This window comes from Mastacembelus armatus, chromosome 22 (genome assembly GCF_900324485.2).
Source record: "Mastacembelus armatus chromosome 22, fMasArm1.2, whole genome shotgun sequence".
In the NCBI taxonomy this organism is placed as follows: Eukaryota; Metazoa; Chordata; class Actinopteri; order Synbranchiformes; family Mastacembelidae; genus Mastacembelus; species Mastacembelus armatus.
The window spans coordinates 12,858,399-12,881,964 of NC_046654.1; the positions used below are offsets into that span (position 1 = coordinate 12,858,399).

Sequence of the window (23,566 nt, forward strand, 5' to 3'; positions counted from 1 at the left end):
TTTAAAAAGCTGCAGCAGCAATATGAGAATCTTATCAAAGCCAACATCTGCTTCTTGGTTTAATCTTTCTTCTCCAAAGAAAGAAAGTCCATGGGTTTACAGGTGCTATGCATTAGTGGGTATTTGGTTTAGGCTAATAATTTGCTGTAGTTGGAGGTTTATGAAGGTTTTCCACAGGGACATGAGTGATGATTTTACATCATGCCCTTGGTTTTAATGGGGTAAGACAGGAATTTCGTTAAAAAAAAAGAAAACATACAATAAGTAATTTCTGAAAGCTTCCTGAGCCACTTCTGTTGTAACAGGACTTCATTTCCATCTAAACACAGCACTAAATAAATCCAGACATCACAGATGAGACAAAGGCTGCGTCTCCTACAAGGGCCAGACTACATGTTTTGAGTGCTAAAGAAGCTTCCTACAGTCTGGAGGAGGGGCGGGGGTTGTTCTGAATTTCCCACAATTCTTTATGCACGGCATGCAGCATCTGCCAAAGCCAAGTCTAAGAGTCCAAACAGAGTCTAAACAGGCAGACAAATGCCACAGGCAGGAGTGAAGTCATTCATTTGAGACTCCAGTCAGCGCTCTGCAATTTCCAGCAGAATATGGAAACAAACGCATCTTTTAAATTTACCAGCATGAACAACAACATTTTTAGCATATTTGAGTCCACACAGCGTATATTCTACATGGAACAATCCTGCTAATGAGAAAAAGCTCCTTACAAAATATTTTAGTCTACAAGTATTGCACTTATTTTAGGATTAATGTAAGAAACGTCTTGAAAAAATGTTGGGTATGCCCAAATATGTAAAACTAAGCAGTGCTAACATGTGGATATTTAGGTGTAATGTTTGCATCTATGTTCAGATGGGGGGGGGTGCTTGATGAAATGTTAAAGAATCACCAAAGTTATGGCCATTTACTCTGCAAGCAAAATGAATGTGTCTTTAATGAAAATACGTACAAAGCTTTAGTCATTTCACTTAAAATCATCTAACCCAGCATGAATTGTGCTGCCAGTGCAGACACACACATGCAGACAGATGCACATACACTGACATATAGTAAAGAGACCAGTCTCGAGACCAGTCTACTCCTCTTGAAAGCAAAAAAAGACCCTGTGCAAAGCTAACTTATCTGTTCTCCAAATGTCACCACTATGAAGTTAAACTGTCCTCAGCTCCACCATAGCTGGAATATTGTGCAACTTCACATTTTGTTCACTGGGTGGAGCCAAATCCTTTGTCAACAGGAGTGTCCAACACAAAGCGAAGCTCTGAGTCCTGGGTGTGACCTTTCCCTGTTTTACAGAGCCAGAGTGAGTGCTCGAACAAATGCTCCAGCTTTGCAAGTAAAGACAGAGACAGTGTTGGTGAGAATAAATTAAAGACAACATCATGTTTCTCACACCCAACTAATTCATCGATTATTAGTTATAATTAGTTCATTGTTAACTGACATGAATTAGTGAACCTCAATATTTATATTCATGGGCAATGTGGTTGTGTTTTCTCTTTTTGCAGCATTTTTTAGTAACTGTAGTGTCCGTGTTGTCAAATTGGTGCGGTTTTTTTCTTATTTTTTGTGTTTTGCACATGGTTCCCTATGTTCCAGTGTCAGGGCCAATGTACCAAAGACCAATAAGTTCAGTTTAGAATGACAGAAAACTCAGAAAACAGAAAAACTACAAGACCTTTGTTTGAAAATGATGTTAAAACAGTAAAGAAAAATTCATTTTCAATCAACTAATCTAACTAACTTTTAATATTCTAATTGTAATAAATTGATTTTCTTGGGTGATTATATTGGATATGCTTGTGGTTCTCTACAGATCCCTGTAAGTCAGGGGTTTGCACCCCTGAGAACAAGCCCCGCTTGTTTTTCAACCATCCCTGTCCTACCTACTGCTAATTACATGGATCAAGTTTGTTCAGCCAATTAGAAGTAATAGGGAATAAGATGTAAGAAATAGTTGGAAAACAAACAAGGCTGCGTTTTTTGAGGACCAGGGTTGAGAACCACTGCTGATCTCTCATCAAGATTAATTCTTCACATTACTAATAATATCTATTTTCTTTCTTTCTTTTCTTTCTTTCTTATTTTTCTTCTTATGTCTGTAGTTTCACTGCCAAACCTGTAACAGGATGCCATTTTCCCTTACTCACTGTTACATCAAGTTCACTGTTCTCACTGTCACAGGGTGAAAAAACTGCATTTTTCTTGCATTTAAAAGAAAATATTTTTGCAATTAATAAATTATTATTCTTGACATATTCATGTACATGTCTGTATTTTTTATTTCTAAGTCATCAGTGATTATAGAGACAAAAAAGAGATCAGTCCCTTCTGCACAGGCCATGCAGCCAGATAACCTGGCTTCTTAAATGGATATCCCATCTCCCTCCTGGCCATCACATCCGCTTTGAATCTGATTGGATTGGCTATAGACCATGTCATGATGCATTTGCAAAAATTAAAAATAAATAAATAAATACATTTTAAAATTTGGGGGCGAGGGACACTGGAATGTTTTCTGTTGCCCCAGGGCAGTGCTGTGCAGCAGAGGGTTAATATGCAAATGAACAATGATCCACAAAAAGTAATATAACTAAACACTGTGTGTATTGCGAACATACTGTACAATCGCTGCATTTCCAACATGAGGCCTGTGCAGCTGCAATTTGTGATGGGAAAATAAAATCTGAATCTGAAGATCAACTGTAAACAACGTTTAAAAAAATAACCAGAGTTTTAAATTGAAAAACTGATAAAACACAAAAGCTTACTGGAACTAACTAATAAGGACTGATCGTATGAGGAGCTCATTGTGATTAGCAATGATTAACAACTGTCAGACCCAGTCATTCATCTAGGCCCTACTTTATGAGAAAGCCTTCACATTTGAAGACAGGGTTTTCAGGTTTTTGTCCAGTGGTTGATAGAGATGGAAAACAGCTCAGGGTACCTCACCCACATAATATGATTTGACAGTGAGTTTATAGCTGAGGGAGGAACCTTACATTTTGCACAGAAGTACATTTGGGTGCCACAGAAAATCATGTTGGTGCATGTTTAGATTAAACTGAGGTTACATTACATTACTCACATTACATTACTTTGCACTAGTTACATACACAGCATGTGCATATTAGAGATATCCTGAGTATTGGCTCTGATCTGAGGATGTAAAAGCTTAGCATTAGCTGAAATAAAGCCTGTATCTTTATTGTTCTTACTTTCTTACTTTCTAACCAGGAGGCTGCTCCCAGATAGCTGGGATGGGTGCGTCTGTGAGAAGCTCACAGACGCACAGAGCAGAGTTATAATTATATCCAATTTGAGTGGATTGCAATGCTACTTAACCGTGCATGCAACAAAATCTGGCAGTAATGGAGGCAGTATGAGCAGCTTATGCAAAACACAAAGTTTAAATGTGACGTCTTTACTGCTTTCCATTGGTCAAGTGACTGACTTCAAACAGTGTAAGTGTGTGTTTACACTTATAGTGCTCTTTGTGCTAAATTTAGACAATATGTTGTGAACAAGTTAAGTCTGACCATGTACGTGAGCGTTTGTTTAATATTTGCGAGACTGAGACCAGCCAGCTCCTCTTCACATCTGTTTAGAGCACTGTGTGTGTGTATGAGCATGTGGCTCACATGGGAAGGATAAAAATCTGTTTACACACACATCTTGTGAGGCCTTTTCCTATTGCTTCCAACCATGAAAATCATTGAGCCTTAAGGAGCCAGTGTGTTTTAAGATTAGGGTCAGGTTAAGGTTAGTTTAACGGTTAGGGTTAGATAAGCAGTAGCCTCAAGGAAATTAATTTAATCTGATGCAAAATCCCAGTGAGGAATGAATTCATGCCTTTGGGCTGGTGGCATCCCAAGTGGTGTTTGTGGTCGTTGGTGTCAAACGCTGGTGCTGGTCAGGAAGCTGGCACCAATGGTGGGTCCCCCCTTTGTTGTGCCCTGGTTCCACCTTTGACTCAGCACATATTTTCATATGTACACACTTGAATCTGAGGGGATGGTTGTGGTTCTATTATGGCCTTTGCTCACATTGTGCATCTGGTCACAGCTTGGGCTGTTGGGCAGCCTCAAGGTAGGTCTTGGAGTCTTCTGCATGCTCTCTTCCTGGGGCCGTGTCCCTGCTTCTTGGGCACCTCCTTTGGTGATCTCCATCGGGGCGTTTCCCTGGTTTCCCCCTCGAGCTTGGCCTGGATTCCTGGCTCCTCTGGGCGGCTGCGGCCGTTCTGGCTCTTTGGCACCTCAAATGCTGGTTGCTTAAGATGGGTGCTGGTTTCCTGCAGGAACAACACATATTGTCATGGACACACTCAGGGAGACTAACTTTAGCTTTCCTGTTTTCTGCATGAGGGACTCTCCCCCACTGAAACACTGTGGTTCCTGAAAGGACTTAAAACCTACTCAGCTCTAATTTGAGTTACATATACAGCTACTATATATACAGCTAGATAACAGATTATTAATAAAGTGTATAATTATATTGTATTATATAAAAAGTAACTAGTAATTAAAGTTGTATACACAGATTTATTATATGAGAGCAAAGACTAGAGGGGTCTTTGATATAAAAGAAGGTAGACCAGAATATGAGAGTTCTATGATAATTGACCTTTAGACTTTGTGTAGTTCAGAAAACAAAGCACAGGACATTTCAGGTCTCACAAAACTAGGTGTGTACAGCAAAACATATCTTCAGTCACATGTCCTGTGTGTCTGTCTCCTAATGCCCCACCTGGATCACCTGATGTGACATTTTAGATCAGCCAGTGAATACCTTAACACAGTGAAGGTGTGTGTTAGGGTTGTACCCTGACAGTGAAGTGTCGTTACTATTATTGTTGTTTGAATTAGTTGTCCTAATAAACAAAAGCATGTTTACCAGTGTCAGGATTATTTCAATGATAGGGAGTACTGCTGTGTATTTCAAGTTTTTTTGTCTCTTAATAAGTGACTCACAGGACGAGATTTGTGCAGGGATGAACCTTTTCTACATTATACACAGCACAATAATGAACAGGAAGCACTATTAATTAAAATATTGTTTTGGCAGATAGTTTGCAGAACAGGTTCCTAGCCTTTCCTAGGTGGAAAGTACTTAACTTACATTTATCGAAGTACTTTGAGTGCACATTTTTGCGTATTTTAATTTGCTAGTGTTTTCATTTTGTATTACTTCAGTTGCTTATTACTGTTCTCGTAGATATTAAGATTTTACATGCAAAACATATATTCTGCTGGTGACACTTATAGTACCTGAATCAGGTATCATTAAAATACTGAAAACCTCCTGCTGGTACTGAAATCTCGTATTGTAAGTAATTTTTTTTTACAGTGCAGTATGACTCTTTTGTGCGGAAATAAAACACCACACCTACTGCGTGAAGTGTGAAGTTAAGATCCAACATTTGTTTGTTTGCAATTACTTCTATGGTAGAGGTTGAAAGACAAGCCTGTCCTGCATAACTGGATCTGGGTCTTAAAATTTGTTTTTGTGTAAAACGTCTAACAGTGGGCTTGCAATACTCAAGCGTAGCTGAACTCAAAGCATATCTGTGACTTTTTAAATCTTAAACAAGTGATTTTAGTTATCTAACCTAAACCATTCTTCATCTCACCTATTTTGAATATGAATAATAACCATGAATAGGCAGCAAGTAGCACTTCAATATAATTTTTCATATGAAATGCAATCCAGGCAGCATTTTAGTGCATGTTTCCAGAGCAACAGTCACTATTTAGCAAACAAAAAATTGTGCAGACCTAACTGTGCATGAAGGCGATGTTACTGAGAAAATGTTTTAATATTTCAGAACAGAACAAAAGCTGGTGTGTAATGATAAATCTGAGCAGGTGTCATCCTGAAAACCCACCTTATTACTGGGGTTAACTGTGTGTGAGTCTTTAATTCATTGTACTGGAATCTAAGGAACTGTCAGTCACTCTAAGGCAGAAAAACACTGTCAGGTGTTTACCTGGCCACACCCAAATATTACCTGTCCTGCAACTATCATGCTGTCCGCTTTTTGTAAGACGGAGCCTACAGCACAAACACACCCACATTTTTCCGCCACGGTGCCTTATAAATACAGAGTGAACACACACATTAGACAGGAATCATTTGAATTTCTGCACCAGGTATGTTGTGGGTATTCTTATCATTTCTAAAGACTGCTCAGTGGTATTGATTCAAATTAAAATTCTTGTTTCGTTCTTTCTCCAGTGAGACTTTCTACTACACTTGTCAACCAGACAAAATGTGTGATCGTAAGTCTGTTTGATTATTTCTGATATTTGTAAAGAATGCTTTGGGATAGTTTTCTCTGCAGAATGCTGAAAAAAACTATTTTCACTGTAGACTAAGATTTCTGCACTTGTGCTTTGGTGTAATTCAACTTAACAAAGACTGTTGATCATTTTTCCTGCATTTGACACATTTGATTTTAGTTCATGTTTACTTGGTCGATATATACTTGCATGTTTTTAACTTGTTTTTTAATCTATCTCTCCATCACAGAAGACAAATCATCGGTGAGTCAGTTTGTTTACATGCCATGCTTTAGATCTGTGCCTGACAGCATGAAAACATGTACTTATCATACTGTTTCCCTGTTACAGTGTGCAGGGGGAAAGAAGCCAGACCAGGCAAAATGCCCAGAAAAAGTAAGCATCTTACCTCTAGCTTCATAATGTGTGCTTCATATTTTTATGCCTCAGTGGCTGATTCAGTCATTTCTTACCAGACTCAGGTAAATTTCACTTTTTTTTTTTTTTTTACAGGAGGGAGGAAGTTGTGGAAAGGTAGAATGTCTACGCTCTTTCTGAACCTAAACTATGCAGCCAGTGCAGTGTCTGTTTTCAGAAAAGGAGTGAGTCATTTTTCTTACCATTGTTTACAGGACAAAGGACAGGGTGAACATGGACATGGACATGGACATGGACATGGACACGGACACGGACAGGGACATGGACAGGGACATGGAAAAGACAAGAAAGGGAAAACTAATAATGGTTCACACAAAGAATGAAGAAATCCTTGAATCAGCATTCTGTAATGATCGGAAAGAATTAAATACACCTATAATCATCTAATCAAGACAATGTAACCTTTTGTAATTTGGTGTCTTAGGTCAATCTTGTTATGGAACATTTGAAGTATAGCCAGTGTTCTGTGGAGAATCTGAAATAAAACAGTGAAGACTTTACTGCCTGCTATGTATTTTATTATCTTTGCAAAGAGGTTGCTGTTACCACAGCTCAAAGCAGTCTGCAGGAGTGAAAGCAGCAAACAAAGGGGATGGTGAATTTTACATTGTATTACTAGGGAGGACACAGATGCTACCAGAACTAGCTGAAACCAGTCTTTGTCTCCGGGAGCACACCTGTAGCTGTGAGAACAGAGTGTTAAGTAAGTTACCTGTACAGTCTGAGTCCAGGTGTTCAGGTGTTCAGGTGTTCTAGACAAAAATGCAAAAAAAAAAAAAAAAAACAGTTTCAACAAAGAAGAAATCTTCTACTGCAGTCATTTAATCTTATGAAGGACAGTGTTTCACTCACGAACATGATGATGTGGGTTTATTATGAATATTTAGGCATAACAGAAACATCAAATGAGACAGATTTCTGCAGAATCTGAATAAATCCTAATAGACAGAAACTGTATGATGAAAAACACATAAATTACCTCTTCAAGGCCACAACAAAAGTTTGGTAGATATAATATTCAATAAATAGGATTCAGTTATGCTGATAAAGACACGAATAGCTAAAGGGACATTTTAATTTGACACACACTTTCTACATATTCCTATTGGGAGTTATAAGAATAACATGCTGACTGTTTGGTGCCTTGATAAAAGGTTTTGTTGATAACCATTTCTTCATTCATTTTCATCGTACCAGAATAAAATGTAATTTATTTATACTTTATATGTACTTTATAAAGTGTAGCTTTCTTTTGCTTATTTAGAAGCATGTATGTTATTCATAAAGGCAGGTAGTACAAGCTGAAATGCACAGTGAAAATCCAAAAAGTTAAAATACATAAGTGTTGGTAAGAACAAGATACCTGCGATACTACAGCCTGCATTACTGTCCTGAGGGTGGTGCTGTAATAAAGGCCATGTGTTCATTCAAATTCAAAGGGTTTGACTGTTGGCTGCTTGAACGTGCTTAAACTTGCCATCTGTGTGCAAATATTTTGAGGTGTCCAAGAGAAAAGTTTGTTTGTTTGGGAATATACACAAAGCACAATATTGACTAATAAAAGAGCCTTAAGGTGTTTTCCAATTTATTTTCACACTTTGAAGCCCTTTGTGAAGCTGGTCCCCATGTGAATGTGTAGTAAAGTAGCTTTTCTGTATTTTGAGCAATAAACCTCCTTGTTTTCTCACTAGAGTAAAGGTTGAGTTAGATGAGAAGACTGATACCACTCTCGTGTCTATATGCCAGACAGCCTGCAGCCAGTTAGCTTAGTTTAAGAAAACAAACAGAGGAACATCAAACTTGAGGCTGTCCAAACATAACTCAATGCACCTACCAGAATTTCTAAAGCTCAATAATGAACATGCTGTATCATGATCACCTTATGTGTACAACAAAGGTATAAAACAAATTCTTTTTACAAAAATACATTCCAGCACACACCATATGTAAAACACTTTTGTTTTTTATGGATTAAAGAAGTTGTAGTTAGTTAACTGTAGCTGGTAGACAGACTTTTTACAGTGCTCAGTGTGCAGTTTATCTTTAATCAATTTCAGCGCATTTCGCTTTGGAACCTGAACCATTATGCACGCAGTCCCTATCAATACAGGCTTTCTTTCCTCGCGTTGTTTCTCAGGGTGTACACGATAATTAACTTCAGGCGCATCCAAGTGTAAATTCTCTATAATATCAACATCATCTATCTGATTTGCCATCTGCTATTGCTTCATAGCAGACAGTCCAAGCATCACCGAGTCACTGTCCTCGCTCATTAAACCTCATAGCATGTGAGATTAATCTCCAGAGTTAGTAGCTTTTGGTAAATACATGGTTAAATACAGGGGTTTGCAATAAACAGTAAATAGCATATGTGTAGAAGATCAAATGCAATGTAGCTTAATGTTTGTCTTACTGCTGGGACTCTTCACTGTAACTTGGCACTTTCAATTTTAAAAGGAATCCCTTAAGCAGAGCGACATTTCAACACAAACAATATCGCAACAATGTGTAACAGGCGACGGCTTGTTGGGAGCTGTAATCCTCCCTCTCATAAAATACACTCACATGCAAGGAATTCACAGATGCAGTTGTGCACAGATGACTCTAATAAGGTGCAGTACATAAGTACTTAAGTGCTGAAGATCCAGGTTGTCCCAGTACAGGACATGTACAGAATTAAAGCATATCTGTAATTTTTTTATTATCTTCCGCAAAGTTATTTTAGTAACTAACGAAAACAAAAAGTAATCTTACCCAGTTTTTAAAAAAAATATGCACCACTTACACAATTTGTAGAACAATTGTCAGTACAAGTAATCCTGCAACACTGACTGTGAGTGTTTTCCAAATATTCAAAATTAAATTTTTCTAATATGAAATGCAATCCAGGCAGCATGTTACTGCATGTGTCCAGTGCAACAGTCACTATTTAGCAAACAGAACATATACCTAGTTGTACATAAAGATTATGTTATTGAGAAAATATTTGGTGTTGCAGAACAAAACAAAAGCTGGTGTGTAATGATAAGGCTGAGCAGGCATTGTCCTTAACACCACTCTGGTCTCGCCTCTGTCTGTGAGTGTTTGATTTATCGTTTTGCAAGAGAAGAGTCGCTCTGAGACAGAGAAACATTGTGTGTTGTTTCTCTGGCTACACACACATCTCAGCTGTCCAGCAAACAGTTCGTAACATGAGGGCTGCCTGAAGCTCCAACACCCACATTCTTCATCCCCCTTCATCTCCCCTTATAAATACAGAGTGAACACACACATTAGACAGGAAGCATTTTAATTTCTGCACCAGGTATGTTGTGGGTATTCTTATCATTTGTAAAGACTGCTCAGTGGTATTGATTCAAATGAAGATCCTTGTTTCATTTTTTCTCCAGTGAGACTTTCTACTGCACTTGTCAACCAGACAAAATGAGTGATCGTAAGTCTGTTTGATTAGTTCTGATATTTGTAAAGAATGCTTTGGGATAATTTCCTATGTCTCAGTACATTAATGCAATTGCTGCAGTTATCATTGCATTTTGCACTGGCTTCATTTATAATTGTTAGTTTTTTAACATGCATTTTGTCTGTTCTTTTACATTTTTAACTTCTTTTTAAAAACAATCTCTCCCATCACAGAGGGCAAACCGGTGAGTCTTTTTCATTCCTTACACTACTTCAGATCTGTGACTGACAGCATGAAAACATGTACTTACCATGCTGATCCCCTGTTTTAGGATGCAAAGGGAAAGAAGCCAGAGCAGGCGGGAGGTGCAGGACCAGTAAGCCATCTTCTAGCTCCTTAATATGTGCTTCATGCTGTTTTTCCTACATGGCATGTCAGTCACTCCTTAGCAGCCCTTGTATATATTTCACATTATTTTATAGGTAGGTGGAAAGCATGGAAAGAGAAAAATTGTACAATTGAATTAGAAGTAATAGCTATGAGGGTGAGGGGTCATGCAGACCAGCCACATGTGCTGTGAACCATCCAGGTTATCACTATGTTGTCTTTACTGTCATGCTTGGGGGTGGCAATTCCATGCACATGAGCATGCATTGTCTGTGGTGCACACTCTCTGGTTTACTGAACATCAACAACCTGGAACTGCTGTTTACTGAATAATTATGAAAATGCAGAGAAGTACTGTCATTGGTTTTGACTGTGCTGTTCAATCCCTCAACCTTAACAAACCTTACATAATTGTGTGTATGTATCTTCTTTTTTTTTTAGGGTTCCGGCAGCCCCCGATTGGGTGCCCCCAAGGTCTGAGTATAGATTTTGCTTTCACTTAGCCATTTCAACCATCCATACAGCTAACAGCGTGAGTCACTGTTCTTATGGATGTTCACAGGGTCAACATGGGAAAGGACCAGACAAACCAGCAAGTTGTGGAGAACATGGACGAGCACCAGAAACAAAAGACAAAAGTAGCGGTGCTGGTACTCGTGGCAAAAAATAATCACTATTCTGTGATACTGATTGGAAACAATTAAAATCACCTAATAAACTAATCCAGAAAAAGGCATGGGTAGTTTTTTGTTTATTCACTTAAATATAAAATAATTGAGTCACCACCTCAGTCTGTGCACAGGATGCAGACAGAATTAGGGAAATAAACAAAAAAAAACAACTGCATCACTTTGAGCCACTGCACATCTCAAAGCTCATGCTTCCACTTTTGCTTTTTGAGATTCATATAAGACATTAAGAGATTCAGAAGTCAGTCTCCTGAGCATTGTCTTAGCTGAGACGATTTAGGTTTGATAGTTTAAGTTTAAGGTGTTTAAATGTTTCCCTGCTGACAGGGACATTATTATTTGTATAATAATGTATAAAATAATTCTTATCCACGTCACAGTTTGTCTCTGATATCTGTTAGAAATTATGAAAGTTTATTTTCCTGCTAGGACTCATCGCTGCAACCTGGCAAGAATTTTTTTAATCCAAAATAAAAAAATAAAAAAAAAAAAAAAAATTCCATTAAACCAGAGCAACATTTCAACACAACATTGCAACAATAAAACAGGCAATGACTTGTAGGACAAACCCTTTCTCTCAAAAATTACATTCACATTGAAGGAATTTGCAGTTAGTGTTTATTGCCATCTCCAGTGCTAGAACAGGCAACAATATGACTAACTTGTAAATTAAAGCATAGCTGTGCTTTCAATATCTCAAACAAGCAATTTTCCTGTGGTTTCTAAACAGCACTCTTCATCAAAATGATTTGTCTACTTGTAAATATTTATGCTAGTACAAACAGTAGGTTACTATTCAGTGTAATATTTCTTATAAAAAGTTACTCTGCAGTGTGGCCTGTGGGTACACATATTTCAGATTAAAATTCTATGCATCTAAAATTGCTCCCTACCTGTCGATGATTTATTTTCACTGAGTCCTCAGCTGAACTGTAACGCTGTACTTGGCTCATATTTAGCCACGCTTCTCAGCCTCAAATGAACAGAGCATTAAAAGCAACATACTGGGCTCCATAGTGATACTATATGTGCAAGAGATTGACATCCACTCTCATTCTAATATTAGAAAAAACATTTAACATTTGGCTTTCCATCAAGACTTTATTTGATGTTTTCTGACAAAAAAGGGGAAAGAACTACAACATTCATTTTCACAGCAGTGCTGATTGTTCCAGTGATGTTAAAGGCTTAGAAATATCCAGTCAGAATATAGGATGGGGACATTTGACAGGCCATCAGTCTCTAAATTACTCAGAAATAAAAATAGTGAAGGTTTACACTTATTAAAGAGGGTGAACTACACACTCTAAGCTCATTATGGTCAATGTAGCTGAAAGAAATGTCAGCAGGGCACTTCCCTCTTACAAAACGTCTACCGCAGATCGACAGTCTTAAGGGGATAAAATGTTCTTTAATTAGGCTCCTAAAGGTACCCATCAGCAGCCATCTACTTAAAGTGAATCAATTATTTATAGATGTTCATGTGTGAGTGAAAAACAACAAATAAAAACAACACTAACAGACAAGCTTAAGGCGCTTCCAGTTTTTAGTCCATTATGTATCATTAAGGCTCAGTGGTGGCACTGGTCTACATCTATAAAATGAGAAACACAGGGAACAGAAAGGGTAATATTTATGATCATTTCATCCAACTCCAGCACAGAGACTGATATCTGTGATGTTTTAACCACAATCCCTACCACTGTAAAGTGAAGAAGTCTCTTTTAGAAGAGCCCATTGACCTGATCAGTCTCAGGGTCCAGGTCAATATCATAGAAACAAGGCCTGGTGGGCAGACCAGGGATCGTGGGCATCTAGGATTAAGACATGGTGAGAAAGGAGTTAACACCGTCAATAGAAACATTATGCAAGGTATGCTCGCCAGTTATTGCACTCATATATCACATACAGTTTCAAGTGTCAAGCAGAAAAACCATCAATCAACTTTTAGGCAAACGCATAACGATTGTCAAATGATGGCAGGACTTTCACTGCTGTTAAGCTTCTACAGTAATGTTGGTTTGCTAGTTTGCACAGTAGAGGGTGAGCCTTCAGCAAAAACAGCTGCGGGCAAATTCTGCAGTTGCACATAAACACAAAAAATGTTTTGGACATTGCACATTTAAGCTGTCATTTAATAGTGTACAGATCTAACCATTTTTACTTTCATTTGTAGATCACTATATTCACACTATGCAAAGAACAATCACAGCGACATATGTTTGTAATAAAGCAGACACGGTGCGACATTGTGTTCATCATCTAAATGAAAAGACTAAGACAGTACTACCAGTCATACTTTGTTATTATGAATAGGCTATTACTTCAAAGATGCAATGTAGAAAATCAAGTTGTGTGCACTGTGACAGGTTTGTTACGCAGGTGAAGAGTTACACCCTTATGTCTCTCTAACATGACTCTGGGTTAAAAGTGTAGAAAGGAAGGGCACCCTTTATTAAGTGTACGTTAGACCTTACCGTGCCAACGAGTGGGTACAGAAAACCGGCACCCACACTGGCTCTGATGTCTCTGATTGGCAGGATGAATCCTCTGGGCACACCCTTCTTGTCTGCCTCGTGAGAGAGTGACAGGTGAGTCTTGGCCATGCAGATTGGCAGACTGCCAAAACCCTGAGGGGAGAGGAGGATGCAAAGACAAAAAAAAAACAAAAAAAAAACCAATGTACTGCATCTTTTACAAAGAACCGTTCAAGTATTCAGCAATTATGATAATCTCCACTGATGAAAAACAAAACACACCCGACTAGACAAAACAAAGGGACTTGAAGGACTGCTGACCTGCTTGGTGTAGAGCTCCACTTTGTGTTGGGCGTCTGGGAGAAGCTGGATATCATCCGCTCCGTAGATTTTCTGAGCAATTATTCTAATCTTATCAGCAATAGGGAGCTGAAGCAGAATACACACATGTCCATCAGTGAATTTCTTTAGCTGACGTGAAAAGGCAAATTCCAACTAGACAATATGTGCAGATTTTCAACACTACATGTAGGTTTGGGGCCTAAACATAAGGCTAAAATATCACCCTTAAATTCATATTAATTCAAGTGCTGTGTTTTTAGTCATCTTAGAAATGACATAACAAGGAAAAACACAGAAACAGTGGACTACAGTAATCAAAGGTAGATCCCATACATCCAAATCATAGAGGAACTTGAAGTTGCTGGGGGCCTCACATGCCCTCTGAACGGCCTGACCCAAGGCCACTGCACCGGCTCCACCCTCTGCCCAGTGGAAGCATCGCACTGCATCGAAAGCTCCGGCTGCTTTAGCCATGTCGCAGATCAAGTCCAGCTCAGCCTCAGTGTCTGTTCTGCAGGATGATTGAGCACAACAAAGGTATTAAACATAAACATAAAGAAGCCTCCATCCAAACAAGAACTAAGGGAAATAAACGGGCTTTTAAAAATGTAAGGACACACACAAAAAAGCTGCAAAGGTGTTTGACAATTCTGTTGATTCTTCACTGTAAGACACCTCTGCCACATGTAACATTTGATACATTCATATAAACAGTTAGAGCAGTTTAAATGAGTTAAAAACGGGTGTTGTATTGTGTATGCAGCTGTAGACTTTTTTAGTCCTTCTGTGCAATGATCCAACACTTACTTGAAAGCATTGACCGCCACCACCACAGGCACGCCAAAATGCTGTGCGTTCTCTATCTGCTTCCTCATGTTGCTGCAGCCCTTCTCCAACAGCTCGAGGTTCTACATGCAGGGACATATAAACGTGTTCCTAAATCAGCTCATGAGAAAGTTGGAGATAGCAACAGTTCTCACTCCACAAGAATAAATAATGTAAATGCTTTTACTGTGTTTATGGTATGTTTACACCTTAATGCATACTTTGCATGTGACTGATCAAGTTAGCAGACATTTCTCAATGTTGACATTTATTTACAGCTGATCAACAGACAATTATCAATCAAAGTATTGACATTTTGTTAAGCTGCTTATACGTTACCTCCTCAACATATTCCTTAGGCAGTGGCATCCCAGCAGTGACCTAGAGGAACAAAAAAAAAAAAAAGTTAAATATTCTAGAGAATTTAAAAATTTGAACAATTTGCATTAAGAATTCACAATGTGACAATCAAATTATAGATAGATGTAGAAGCTCAGCTGGTTTTTCAAAATAAAGGCACTAAGTAATTATTTAAGAAGTAAAGGAAAACTCACTGTTGGTCCTCCTCCGTGCATCTTCAGGGCTCGGACAGTGGCCACCAGCACCACCACATGGGGCCTCAGGCCTGAGTAGCGGCACTTGATGTTGAAGAATTTCTCCATGCCAATGTCAGCACCAAACCCAGCCTCAGTCACTGCCAGGCACAATCAAGAGAGGTTGGGACACAAGGAACAGTAACACAAACACAGCTGAAAGAAATACAGACTAATGTCTTACAATGTAATATCTGCTACTCCATCAATTAAAAAAATGAACATGTAGTGTATACACAAAACATCTAATACAGTAATGGAGAACTACAGCATTTAAGTATGAAAATATCCACATTAATGTTAGGATGGAATCACGTTCTCAGCAGCACTTACCTACAAATCCCTCAGGTCCCACCAGCCTCAAAGCTATTTTATCAGCAAGGATGGAGGAGTTGCCATGGGCGATGTTGGCAAAGGGGCCAGCATGCACAAACACAGGGGTTCCCTGGGGATGTGTGCAATAAAAAAAACTCATGACTCAAGGCAATGTCATTTGTCTGGCACATATGTCAGTGAGCCATTTAAACACCAACAAACCACCAGACCAATATGCGTTAAAGGAATGAACTTGTGAAGTTTGTGGGAGTTTGAATCTAAAACTGTATACGGTCCTTATTTGTTGGTGTGTAAAGCTCTGTAGAGGTTAACATGTGCTGTTTCACCCACCTCCAAAGTCTGCATCAGGTTTGGCTTTATTGCATCCTTCATTAGCACAGTTAGAGCACCACTCACGCCCTGTAAAGCAAAACATATTACATTATAGGAAGCTTGTATTTACAATACTAATGCACAAGATCGGATCATGAAGGAGACTCGGGAGCACTGACCAGGTCCTCTGTGGTGATGGGCTCTCCACTACAGCTGGTGGCGACGACCATTTTAGCCAGACGCTGTCGCATGTCCTCCAGGCTGCTGGTGAGCGCGAGCACCGCCATAATTTCACTGGCCACTGTGATGTCAAACTGGGCCTGGAGAGATCAACAGTGGTGCATTCACACGAAGCAAATATAAACCTAAAACACTTTCAAACATTTTAATCACTGCGTGTCAGTTTTCCATGTGTGTACAACATCCTTCAACTGTTGCACTGCAATCTGCTACTGCTCTTTTTCGATACTGCTGCCTGGGCACACAAAGCGAACGGCCTTTACTGAGTAATAAATAATTTGATTATACCTCTCTTGTGTATCCCTTTTCAGTTGGAGACTGACCGATAGTAATCTTTCTTAGAAATCGATCATTGGTATCCAACACTGAAATTACACAAAAAGACCAGGCATTTTATAAAATGCACATCTGAAACACAGCAGACCTATTGAGACACAAAATATTAGCTTTATGAGGACTAAAACACTCCTCAGATGTCCATACCTCTCTGCCAGGTGATGGAGCTTGGGTCAATGTCCAAGCGGGCAAAGCGAGTGATCTCTTCATCAGTCAGAGCGGAGGGATCAGTCTTCTCTATGCCCAGTTTCTACACAAACAGAGAAAACCTTAATGTTAAAAGGTGCCCCCTACTCTGCACTGTGAGGTTAAGGCAAAACTTGTGAGTGTGTGATTCAATTACGTACTTTTAGTCTGTTAATCTGAATGGGGGAGAACTTCCTCTGTTCTCCACTGAGCGGCACCAAGCGATTGTAGAGAGCCTAAGAATGCATACAAAGGGAAAGATAATACTCACTCCAGTGATTTGCTCTGTAATGTGTAGTCTGTCCATTTTCATCACCTACATCAAGGGGAAAGAAAGTGAGAACCCACCTTGTCAGATTGCGTGGATTCATGAAAAATGCGGGCATCGATGGCAGCAGCCACCAAGTTGTTTGCAGCCGTGATGGCGTGAATGTCTCCAGTGAGATGAAGGTTGAACTAAACAGATGGAGCCGCATTAATGAAATGTTATTTTGTATTATGTGAGCAGCACAGTTTCTAATTTACCTCTTCCATTGGAATGACTTGAGAATATCCACCTCCTGCAGCACCACCTGCAGGCAGAAGGCAAAATTATATAATAATATAATATCTTGTAACCTGAAAGTCATCTGAGTATGTGTTATTCCAACGCTCACCTTTGATGCCGAACGTGGGTCCTTGAGAAGGCTGTCGAACACAAGCGAACACATTGAGCTTCATGTGGGCTCCCAGGGCCTGGACCAGGCCAATGGTGGTGGTGCTCTTTCCTTCACCCAGAGGGGTGGGTGTAATGCTGTGGACAAAAAATACTGTCAGTACTGCACATATTTGGCAGCAAGGGGTCAAGAACCAAAAATTACAATTCAGTAGGTAAAAGTGTTAGCCTACCCAGTGACCACCACATATTTGCCATCTGGCTGCTTCTGCAGGCGCTTGATGATATGCAGCTGGACCTTGGCCTTAGTCTTGCCATAGAGCTCCACCTCATCAGAGAGGAGGCCCACCTCTCTGGCAAGGCGGTCGATGGGCTTAGGCACACAGGAGCGAGAAATCACAATGTCACTGTTGGAGTTAAAAAGAAAATGCACAGTCACTTATGTCATATCTGGAAAGGAAGAAACTAAAAGAGGACAAGGATCACATTCAGAGATTTTTAGTTTCCTCTTGCAGGTGGAGTACTAAAGATAAAGAGACCAACCTTGGCACAGGCTTCTGGAGATTAAGTGTGGTGTAAGAAATGTTCCACCTCCCTGGCTGATGTCCCTCCAGGAAACGCTTTGCACTCAGTACAGTGTTCTACACACACAGAAACACACTCACTGTCAGTCTTTCAACATCTAGTTAATAAAAAGCATTTATGACATAATTCATCACTTTCACTGCCTAAAATCATATTGCAATACAAATTGCAATTATTGTGGAAAATCATGACAAAATAAATATCTGAAAGAGCAGAAAGAGCAGTTTCAACTGAACATCTGTGGATGTAACATTGAGGCTGGTGAGATAAATACTGATCCAAAGAGTTTAGTCCAGGATTGAATCTACAGGTGGACCTTACCGCCATCAGCATAGCCACAGTCATTGGTCCCACACCACCAGGCACAGGGGTGATGAAACCAGCCTGCTCCTTTGCAGAGGCAAAGTGGACATCACCCACTACCCTTTTTCCACTAGGTTTACTCTCATCTGAAAGACACAGAGAGAAACTTTGAAGTAAATTGAGAATTACCAGAAAGAACTACAGAGTAACATGACAATGTAGTAGACAGAAAAGCCTCAAAAAATAGTCAGACCTGGGATGTGGTTAATGCCACAGTCGATAACCACCGCGCCCTTCTTGATCCAGTCTCCTTTCACCATCTCTGCTTTCCCGATGCCAACAACCAGGATGTCCGCCTTTCCCACCTAAACATAAAGAGTCAGGAATCAATTAAGAATCAATAAAAGAATAACATATCTAATGCTGATTCTAGGTTTAAATTAAGACACTGCAATTTTCTAAACCTGGTAACAGACAATGTTACAGTTTGGACACATGGTGGCAGCAAAGAACTGTTATCAGCTGTTTATGGAGTTTTTTAAATAAATTTCATAGTTAATTAAATCAGGCAGAAACACAAAGAGCATACCAGACTGATGATTACAATAAACTCTTTTTTTTTTTTTTTTTTGCAAAATCCTTACTGACACTGGTTACACTTTTGTGAGACACATTATGTCTATAGCTGTTTTCCTAGATCGTGTGATCATGTTACCTCTCCAGCAAGATCAACAGTTTTGGAGTGGCAGGTGGTAACGGTGGCATGGCTCCACAGCAGCAGGTCATGCATGGGTGCGCCCACAATCTTGCTGCGACCAATCACTACCGCTCTTTTCCCTGCCACGGACACACCTGCGGAGAAGCGAACCATCGATTCATTTACACCAATTCTAGTCCATTACTGTAGTATGTGTAGTGTTTTCATATCACAGACAGTGGTGGTATTTGTTGTATTTACCAGTCTGTCTGATCAACTCCATGCAGCCATTTGGTGTGCATGGGATAAAGCAGTCACCCAGGTCTCCACGAGACAGCTTCCCTGCATTTATGCTTGTTAGTCTAGAAATGGACCAGAACAGAAAAAAAGTACGTAATATACTACAAATCAACGTTTAAAAATCTAGAAGTACCAATTGAGATTATCCTTTTAAGCAGACTCAAAAGAAATACACCAACCGGATCCTGAAGATGTGTAAAAATGTGTGTGCACTTACCCGTCTACATCCTTCTCTGGGGCAACAGCATTGGTAACTTTCTCTGTGTCAATCTTGTGGATTGAGTCTAGGGGAAGCTGCACGATGAGTCCGTGAACAGACGAGTTCTCGTTCACCTCCCTGATGCTGTGAAGAACCTACAGAGAGGGTGACAGCTTTATGTGTGACATGTTTTAGGGAGCATTATAAACCACTACTGTAAAATCAGGGAGTGTGTGTGTAGGAGTCATTTGGTTATATATATATTTTGTGTTATTCTCTGTGGGGTTCACTAGGTGTCAGTCTTTGTATTTGCGTGCAGTCACCATGTAGGTAGAAACTTTGACAGGGGTCAGGTGTTGCTAGAAGCAATAAGCAATAAACAGTTTTCCCCACTTGGTCATGCTCTGCTCCGGGCTGTGTATATATGATAAACTACTGGAACTCAGGGAGAAGCTGTACATGGATGTTATGGATTCCTTGGACCTATGGTAAGAATGCTCGCACAGAAACAGTGAAGACTGTGAGATGGAGAAATAAATACATTAATTGTGCAGCAGACACATGACGTTTTGGGCTGTCATTTCTTAGATAGGTTAGGTAATGTTGAGTGTGTCAATTACTTGCCATTCTAGCAACACCTCAATGGCTTTAAGTTCTGGCTTAGTCGCTACAGTGTGTTTACCCATATGTGTGTGCATAGAGATAATTCAAAGGCTGGGATACACTAAGTCTTTCAGGTCTGTCCTCACCTCATCCTCTGTTGCCGTCTTAGGAAGTCTCAGATGTGTGGCATTTATTCCAATCTGCATAAAAATAATTGAGTTAAAGTTGCAACAACTCACAGTATATGCTTAACTGCATGTAAATCCCTTAAATATAAGAAGGTTATGTAACCTCTGCCGCTGCCTTCATCTTCATGCTGATATACAGATTTGAATCATCACGGTCTCCAACCTGCAAAGATGTATAGTTTTACTTAACCTGCCTGTATCAAAGGACTGGCCATGTCACCCAGACAGACGCACTTACAATAATATGTCCACCAACAAGATGAAAAGCTTTTTACTGCACATTCATACACTCTGTATCCATGCAGTTGGACAAACAATTGAAGCGCATACAACTGACCCAAATCTTTACCTGCCAACCATCTCCAGGGGAAGGCCATGGGAAAGCAAATGGCAAAATTAGGCCCCATCCAAAAACATGTTCTGACACTGAGCCGTAAGGAAGCCCACCTTCCTCTTACCTGTAAAACCACTAGGCCAGGTCTGAAGTTGGGGTCCTGAAGCTTCATTTGCTCCACATCTTTCTTCAGACGCTCCCTCACCTGCCTGAGAAAACACAACAACAGAACTGTTAACCTCTGTGACTACATAAAAAGGACAACTTTTCCTCCTAAAGCAGCTTAGGTCCTTAGACAACTGCAGGAAAAGGCAGCACACGTTTCATCCAACAAGAAGTGTGCTGTTTTATACTTTATGCAGCCTCCCCTCTGCTGGGTAGGCAGCATAAAGCACAAGGATGCAAGGTTGAAAAAACTGGTGCAAAAAACTGGATCGGTGACTGGAATGAGGCTGGACTCACTGGAGGCTGTGGTGGAGAAATGCACACAGTAAAAGGTAAAGGCCACCCTGGAATGCACTGACAACTCACGTCACAGGAGATCATTCATCCCTACTGCCATCAGGCTATACAACACTTTAACCAATGGCAGATGACAACTGGACTGTTACTGGGTACTCAATATTTTCACTACAATATAACCTATATTTTCCTTTGGGGATTAATAAAGTTGATCTTATTTCATCTCATGACAGGTATAGAATTCATGCAGCATTTTGACAAACCACATTAGGACCTTATGGTACTAAAGCTACAGGCCCAACTCAGGTTACAGATTTTGAGCAGATTTTGGCTATTTCATTGTGAAACAGCTACCATAATCATTTTCAGTCCTCAGCCATCAATCAGAGAATTCAAGAGACTTGTCTTATCTTTAGTTGTTGCCTTCACATTATATTGAATCATTTAAAAGGTCTGGAGATTGGGAAACATCCCCATTCTTTGCCTTGAGTGAATGGATAAGACACATCTGAGCCTAAACAAGACAGAGATTAGTAAACTGATACAAACACATACCAGCTGGAGAACAACTACAGACACCTAGCTACTGGATTTCAGCTCAGAGAATTTAAAATCTAAAATCCATAATGTTTATCTACACCCAAGCTCAACCCTAATTACATCTATTTTAACATGATCACTTGCACAACCCTGCTTTATTTATCTCTGTAGATGAGACTGGAATAAGATTTGAGTACTCTTCACCCTGTGATTATTATTGATTATGATAGCATGACACCCAGGACAAAAGAAACTAAAGACTATCACTAAAAATATGTATCATTCTCAAACTCAGTAAAAATCAGTCATTATAACATAATGGATCATTTGTCAATTTAAGAGAAATTGCAATAAACAAACAGGTTTAATACAATACACAGCATACAGTAGATGAACCTATTGCTTCTTTGAAGAACACACTTGTGGATAGCTGACCATAGAAAAAAACATTTCCTGAAAGAAAGAGTCGATCTCAATCCATAAATCTCACTTGTGCACAAACCAACGGTCAGTTGTAGTATCAGAGATAATAAAAGTAAACGCTGCTACTGAAGGGACAGCATGTCTGTACAGAAGCTGTGCATCTCATTAGTGATGAATGACACTATTTAATAAGTTCAGTGAGGGCAGTGATCAGGCTGCAGGTTGGTGTGTCTTGTGACAACCACATGCAACAGAAAATCCTGCAGTTTGTAGTGAAGGGACAGCTGTGTCTCTTTACCCAAAATATTTGTGCGTTTTGGTACAGTGAGCATTAGTATCTGGATCCATTCAAAACTCCAACTACACAAAAGACACGAGGAACCCATTTTGGGAGACAGTTACATGATTGTGAAAAGTAATATTGGGCTTAGTAAGAGGTGTTGACCCGTCTGACCACTAAATAGGACAAAGATCACAACACACCCCCCTCTGGTTCTTACATAATAACGTTACTGCAGGACTTGTAGTAACGCTACTTCATTTTCAACTAGAGTTCAGTGACCTAACCTTAAACATTACCAGCCAAATGAATTTATAAGTGCAACATTTAGACAGCACTGTCAGGAATCAACGCCCCATGAAAACTGTGACAGTTTGTTGTGATTTTTCAGCGGGTTATCTTTAACAGTGGTTAGACGTTGGCTGCACATTAGACTCACGTGGCCCTCACCAAACTAATATAAGAAAACATTTCCTGATTTCAGCGCGGGAAAGACCAGTTTGTTTAAATAAATAAAAATGTCAACTGTGACACCAGTAACGTTAACTTTAGATTTTATTAATGTAACTTAAATGGCTAACGTTAAGTGTTAGTTACCTGCCGAGCTAGCAAGTTACACAGACACATGTTCAGGCTGCTGCACCCAAGTGATGCATAAAAAGTGGGTAATACTTACGCTGAAACCTCTTTCCCGCTTATGATTTGAGCTGACATCTCGTGGTCCTGAGGAGCACTGTGGTTTCTTCCAAAAATACAAGTTTATTCAAAAAGTGTCCAGAGTAGACGGCGCTTAGGCTCCATCCACAAATCCAGTAACAACGCTAGAAATCCGCGTAATAACTTTCAGGAATACCCTCTAACATATAACGTCTGGTCGCCGGAGTGCGTGACCGCAAAGTAGGGCGGGGCTACTGCCAAACTGTCAGCTCTGACAGCCAATCATACACAACGGTACGACACGCGAGGAGACCGTATTGACCAATCATATTCACATCTCTGCTCTGCCACCCACAGAAGGGGCGGCAACACTGGCGGGACAGAGGACGAGAATCAGCAGAGGGCAGCACTCGGATTAGTAGGATTCATCTGAGTCCCACTAAATTAATGTTATCTTTAATAAATGTGGTGCCTGTATTT

General features: G+C 39.7%; 1 protein-coding gene and 3 long non-coding RNA genes across 5 annotated transcripts; 2 read left to right on the plus strand and 2 right to left on the minus strand.

The window, feature by feature from the left end:
- Positions 1–4,160: 4,160 nt before the first annotated feature.
- Positions 4,161–10,530, minus strand: LOC113128823 (uncharacterized). The gene is made up of 3 exons (XR_003295545.1): positions 10,448–10,530; positions 7,450–7,489; positions 4,161–4,312 (listed from the first exon to the last, which is right to left on the minus strand). It is a non-coding gene; the product is annotated as an uncharacterized LOC113128823 (long non-coding RNA).
- LOC113128814 (uncharacterized) lies at positions 6,129–7,237 on the plus strand. The gene is made up of 6 exons (XR_003295543.1): positions 6,129–6,170; positions 6,256–6,299; positions 6,550–6,563; positions 6,651–6,695; positions 6,813–6,833; positions 6,932–7,237. It is a non-coding gene; the product is annotated as an uncharacterized LOC113128814 (long non-coding RNA).
- LOC113128818 (uncharacterized) lies at positions 10,018–11,260 on the plus strand. Its single transcript, XR_003295544.1, has 6 exons — positions 10,018–10,041; positions 10,127–10,170; positions 10,371–10,381; positions 10,469–10,513; positions 10,966–10,998; positions 11,087–11,260. It is a non-coding gene; the product is annotated as an uncharacterized LOC113128818 (long non-coding RNA).
- Positions 11,261–12,294: 1,034 nt separating this feature from the next.
- mthfd1b (methylenetetrahydrofolate dehydrogenase (NADP+ dependent) 1b) lies at positions 12,295–23,311 on the minus strand. Of its 2 annotated transcripts, XM_026304386.1 has the most exons (28): positions 23,106–23,311; positions 20,849–20,933; positions 20,494–20,553; positions 20,349–20,402; positions 19,618–19,754; positions 19,362–19,462; positions 19,119–19,255; positions 18,657–18,768; positions 18,422–18,549; positions 18,059–18,156; positions 17,749–17,922; positions 17,517–17,653; positions 17,386–17,432; positions 17,209–17,316; positions 17,022–17,096; positions 16,822–16,924; positions 16,627–16,703; positions 16,278–16,418; positions 16,117–16,185; positions 15,784–15,895; positions 15,412–15,551; positions 15,197–15,238; positions 14,840–14,940; positions 14,366–14,543; positions 14,012–14,119; positions 13,691–13,843; positions 12,914–13,027; positions 12,295–12,807 (listed from the first exon to the last, which is right to left on the minus strand). In XM_026304386.1, exons 1-27 carry the CDS (start codon positions 23,141–23,143, stop codon positions 12,938–12,940), a joined length of 2,805 nt encoding a protein of 934 aa, XP_026160171.1. In that variant the 5' UTR covers positions 23,144–23,311; the 3' UTR covers positions 12,295–12,807; positions 12,914–12,937. The 2 variants fall into 2 exon arrangements, with proteins under 2 accessions (XP_026160171.1, XP_026160164.1); XM_026304379.1 differs by having other exon boundaries at positions 12,295–13,027.
- Between the last annotated feature and the right edge of the window lie 255 nt (positions 23,312–23,566).